Genomic DNA, 5,700 nt, shown 5'->3' on the forward strand with positions numbered 1-5,700 from the left:
CTGTTAAAAAGGGTTTGATAGAGCATCCATAGCTGCAAAGTTACGCAACAGGAGGATTAAGCGCATGCGTCGAGCTTGTGGCAGGAACTTTTGTCCGTCTGTGTTTGAACGATCAGACAAACCCGCACTCAGAAATCTGGCTGGTTTGTGTTATCGTTTAAAATCTTATTTTCTTTGGGGGGTTTTTGTTTTGTTTTTTTATATATTTTTTATTTCATTTTTTATCTTATTTTTTTATTATAGAAAATAAAATTAAAAAATACCTTACTTTTTTATTTTTTACAAATAGGCCTCATTAGATAAATAAATGTGGAATATCTATTAACAAAAAGAGGCAGCAGTGGTGATTCTAGACCAAATCTACCAGGGGGCCAGCGTGTTTTCATGGGGAGCATAGAAAAGCATGAAAAAAAATAAGTTGAAATTTAAGTTAAAATTCCCGTTTTCTAAAAAATCTGAATTAGAACTCAAAAACAGACAAATTCAGCTGTAAAAATTAGAGTATTTTGTTTTGTTTTGAAAAAAAAAACATTTAGCAGATGAAAACTACTTTTTCTAGTGTTAGCTCAAAAAAATACTTTTTTCCAGGACAATAACATTTTTATAACATACATTTTGCATACTTTTAGCTGTTATTGCTGTCTTCATCAGCGTTTAAACAATGTAGATACTGTAAAAAAAAAAAAAAAAGAAAAAAAAAGAAAAAGAACAATAAAAACGTGTCATTCAATTCAAGGTGAGCGCAATGGAAACCGGAAACCCAAGTGACGTCAGCACAGGAACTGGCAGGTAGTCTCGGGGAGTGTCCTTTAAAACCAGGTGGGACCATAGATATCTGGGTGGGACGTTATCGGACATTTTAGACCGAGAAACTATCAGAGTGAAGAGTTTGGAGTCCTGGCGCACAATATGGAATCTAAACGGGCTTTGATTCTTCTGTTGGTGCTTTGCTCTGTTTTTGCGCAGGAAACGCAACAACAAGGTAATTTAAGCTCCGGTTTTGTTCGGTAGGCTGTCAAAGTTTAACTAAAGGAAGTTGGTTGTTTTGTTGTTGTTGTTTTTTTACCGATCAAAGGCTCCTATAATAATATTAGGGTTTTCATATTAAAGCAGCAAACTGTTACCAAACTGTGGAGCATTAATCTGACTCATTATTAATAGATAAATATGTTAGATCCTTCTAGAGTTTCTGAAATTACTAAACGGTCAATTGATACATTTTTTTGTTTGCTTTAAGACTAGAAAGAAAACAAACAATGATAATATATACTGTTAGGAATCTGATCTATGAACTAGCTGTTTTTCAGCTCTTGTTTTTTTAGGAGTCGTCATTCTTTGCTGCTTTATGTGTTTTTTTTGCTTCCTAATCTAATGTTTCACAGCAATTCTAATAAAGAAATAATAATAAAAAAAAATTATAATAATATATATATATATATATATATATATATATATATATATATATATATATATATATATATATATATATATTCACCCTCTAGTTCTAGAGTTTTCGGTATCAGGACATAGGTAAAATAATTTGGAACCTGGGAATAATAAGGAGGCACAAAGTGTACGAGCCATTCAGTTGATTGCCTCAGTGTTAAAGAATTCAGCTGATAGGATCTTACTGCAGTATCACCAGATTCTATTATCTTTCTGTCATTCTAATGTTGATCGGCTTCTCTGCTGCGATCCGCTTTCTGTGTGCATGTTCCAGTTTCTGCCAAACCTCAGCTGGCACTCTGATCACCTCCTTGTTTTAGAGGAATCTCTTTCAGGGATGTGAAACTGGTTCCACAAAGGGCCGTGTGGCTGCTGGTTTTCTTTCCAACCAGGCAGTAGCAAGCCAAACTCCAGTCATCCCATCATGTGATTTCAGCGGTACCCTGATAATTGACCAGCAGTCACACAACCCTTTCTGGACCCAGTTTGACTTCTAGCAGCTGAAAAACCAGCCCATATCCTCACCCCTGTACTGTCGTGCTTTTCAATGGGTACAATGTGTTTGTGCCTGGATTATTTTGCCCTGTAACTACGCCAAAGTGGGTATGGCGGATTGCTTTCTGTCCTTGCATTTTGGCACCACACCCGCTATGTTTAGAGCAGCTTTGAGTAAACAATCCTTTCATGGAGGTTGTGACATATTGGAGGACCAGTTTTCAACATATTTAATTTTCTTTGTGCTAACTTAACCTTAACTGGATTTACTTTAAAAAAAAACAGACAAAGGGCAAAATAGCTATATTTTGTTTAAAATGACATTGAAATTATATTAATGTTCAGTGGTGTGTTTAAGAAATGTTTGGCATGCACTACCAGCATTGTCTCCTCCCACTTACACAAGGAGGGAAACGTCATACAGTGATGAATTGGCTGGGATATCAGATGACTAGCTAAAAAATTAGAACGTGTCAAAACAAGATCCATAATGAGAAGACTACAAATTTCCCGGTCAGTTTACTAAGCAAATTAAGCATCGGTTAAATTAAAAAATAATCAAAGAACTCTTTAGTTAACCTAAAACAATAGTTACTGTTTGGATAGTTAGTATAAAATGGCTGAAGGAGGAATTGCTTTTTTTCTAACTTGGAAAGAAAGTTAGATTGCTCAAAAAAATATCAGGAGTATTGCAGATAGTAGGGATGTCCCTATACAGCTTTTTGATTTCCAATACAATAATGATATTGCAGCTTAAAAAAATGGCTGATACCAATACTGACCTGATATAAAAGTAGCAAAAATCATACATGCTTTTATCACTTATTTTGTATGGAGAGTGCTTTCATTTGAAATCCATTCAGTAAATAACCCATTAAAAAAACAAAAGCTAAAGTAATGATCATATTTTATTGTATTTCAAAATGTTTTACGTCTTCAAAGATTTATTTCTTGATGGAATTTAAAGTTTTGAATATTATTTTGTAAAATGCTTATATTCAAATAAGGAGGCGCAGTTTTAGCTGTCGGGCTTTACTGGTTAGGATCAATCATCTGGTTTGAAGAATAATCAAATCAAAGTATTCCCTCTTGTTGAGCTCTGTTTGGTCCTGTCCCGACCCGATCTGTTCCTGAAGCTCATTGTGCATGTGCAAGCAGATATTCAACCAGGTCGTCATAAATAATGTAATTCTGGTACTAAATGTACTAATTTTCTCCTTGAATAATCAAAAAATAAAAAAATTGCATTGGAGTTAGCTTACATTAATTTTCCTTTATTTTTACAATTGTTTTTAACATGCTCTCCATTAAATTGTGCCAACAGAGTACAGCCAACAGAGCAACCCAGTTAGAGCAATAATTATACCAAAATTGTAAAAAAGATTTATAAACATTTTGTATTAAAGATTAAAAAAAAAAAGTTGACAGTCTATGCATCTATCCAGAACTGGAAACATTTCAGTTTCACCTGGTTTAATTACATTTTAAAAAGGAACCTTCGGCTATCAGATTATTAATGAAAACAAATAGTTAACGGATTAATCAAGTTTCAAAAAATGTCAGTTGCAGCCCTAATATATTGAAAAAGTTTTTCATCTGCTGCTTTAAGCATTCCAAAAATAACATTTTTGAAGTGGCCTGGTATAACCTAGGCGTATAAGCATTTCAGGAGTAAAATGCATCAGGTGTCACATTAATATGATCCTTATAACAGATATGACAAATAATTCAAGTAAATAAACATAGGAATTCCAAGCACAAATCTGTTTTAACTCTAAAATCTTTTTTTTTTTTTTGTCTATTTTAGGTCGAGGTATTGCTGGAATTGTGTTAAAAGGTAGAGATGAAGTGGGTGTTAATGCTGTGGAAGCAGGTATACTGAAGAGCGGCCTCACCACTGTGTTCTTCCCGATCATCTACACCATTGTGTTTGTGGTCGGGCTAATTGCCAACGGGATGGCCCTATGGGTGTTCCTCTTCAGGACCAAGAAGAAGTACCCTTCCTCCATCTACATGGCCAACCTTGCCTTGGCTGACCTGCTGTTTGTCGTTTGGATCCCCCTGAAGATCTCCTACCATGCACAACAAAACAACTGGTTGTACGGGGAGCCCTTGTGCAAAGTCTTTGTGAGCTTCTTCTATGGGAACATGTATTGCTCGGTGCTCTTCATCACGTGCCTCAGTGTGCAGAGGTACTGGGTGGTGGCACACCCGCTGTCCACACAAAAGAGGAACAATAAAGTTGCTATTTGTGTCTGTGTGGCCATCTGGGTGTTCATTTGGATCAGCTCTATTCCTCTGTACCTATATGACCAAACAGCTAAGATCCACGGCATGAACATAACAACCTGCCATGATGTTACAAAAGTAGATGAGCTTGATCGATATTCTTCTTTGAAGCACCCCGTCTTCTACTTCATGTTCATGAGCACAGTGGCGTTCTTTGTCCCATGCATAGTGATCGTTGTGGCGTACGTCCTGTTGCTCAAAACCCTGTCGACCAACGTGATAGACAGCACAGGATCAAAGACACGCAAGAAAGCCATTGTGTTGATCGCAGTTGTCCTGGTGACCTTCCTCATATGCTTCGTCCCTAGCAACATCATGCTGGTGGTTCATTACGCCCTGCTGAAAGCTGGAGAAACAAACTCCCTCTATGGCTTTTACATCACAACGCTTTGTCTGTCCAGCCTCAACAGCTGCATAGACCCTTTCATCTACTACTTTGTGTCGGACGAGTTCAGGGAGCACGTGAAGAACACATTGCTGTGCCGGAGCAGCAGAAGTGTGGAACGGGAGAAGGCCACGTTCAGTTCCATGAAGTACTCCAAGAAGAGCAAATCATTTGTGTCGGAGAGCACCAACACTGAGAGCAGCCATTGTTAGAGACAGAAAACGGACAGATCAGATGCTGCACTGTGCCTCTCTTGTGCACTGGTGATGTAGTCCACCGTCACTCGGCTCAGTACTCAACCAAAGATGAACTCTGAACTTTAAGAGCACTGCAATTTGAAATGTGTTTGTTATATTATGAGCCTCAGGTCAGTGTCAGAATGTGAATAATAGTTTTTTTTTTATATTTTCTGTATATATAGATGTTAAAGTGTGGAGATTAACTTTTAAAGACTGACATTTATTGCATGAGATGCACTATTCAGGCTTTTCCCAGCTGGTTTCTGATGTTGACTGCAATATTTAAAGGAAAAACAAACTTCTATTACTTGTAAAACAAAGTTTTTCTATTAAACTTGCAGCTCATAACTCAACAAAAAATGTAAAAAAAAAAAAAAATGGAATCTTTTGTCTGATTTTTTTTATTTTATTTTTGTAATGATTTCATTCTAAAAATGCCCTAAACACACATTTTAGACTAAAAAAGGCATTATTTGTGTCTATGCATGTAATAATTAAGAACAGTTTTCAGGTTTTCCAGTGTTTTTCCTGATAATCCTCAATCAAAGAAGATGATTGTCCATTCCTGTCTCTAACCGATTGATTGGTGCATCTTATGTCTATTTTATATTGTAGATAAATGTATTTTTTTTTCTCTAAAAATTGCCATTATGGTTCAGTGTCATTGTAATAACTGAGTAAAACGATGCACAAATACAAATATTTATTTTTTTAAGTCATATTTTTCGATGCCTGTTCAACTCCCTTCTTGCAGCTGTTTAAGCTCGTTTTAAAGTTTATTTGTTAACCTTTGGCATTGTTACGTATTTCCTTAAATAAACAGGACAATCCACAGTTTTTGTGAAA

At 36.0% G+C, this 5,700-nt stretch overlaps 1 protein-coding gene across 1 annotated transcript; it reads left to right on the forward strand.

Moving 5' to 3' along the window:
- The first annotated feature begins 844 nt into the window (after nucleotides 1-844).
- f2rl1.2 (coagulation factor II (thrombin) receptor-like 1, tandem duplicate 2) lies at nucleotides 845-5,700 on the forward strand. The gene is made up of 2 exons (XM_038292526.1): nucleotides 845-982; nucleotides 3,749-5,700. Exons 1-2 carry the CDS (start codon nucleotides 910-912, stop codon nucleotides 4,825-4,827), a joined length of 1,152 nt encoding a protein of 383 aa, XP_038148454.1. The 5' UTR covers nucleotides 845-909; the 3' UTR covers nucleotides 4,828-5,700.

This window comes from Cyprinodon tularosa, unplaced genomic scaffold, assembly GCF_016077235.1.
Source record: "Cyprinodon tularosa strain WSP-4 unplaced genomic scaffold, ASM1607723v1 ctg313, whole genome shotgun sequence".
NCBI lineage: Eukaryota > Metazoa > Chordata > Actinopteri > Cyprinodontiformes > Cyprinodontidae > Cyprinodon > Cyprinodon tularosa.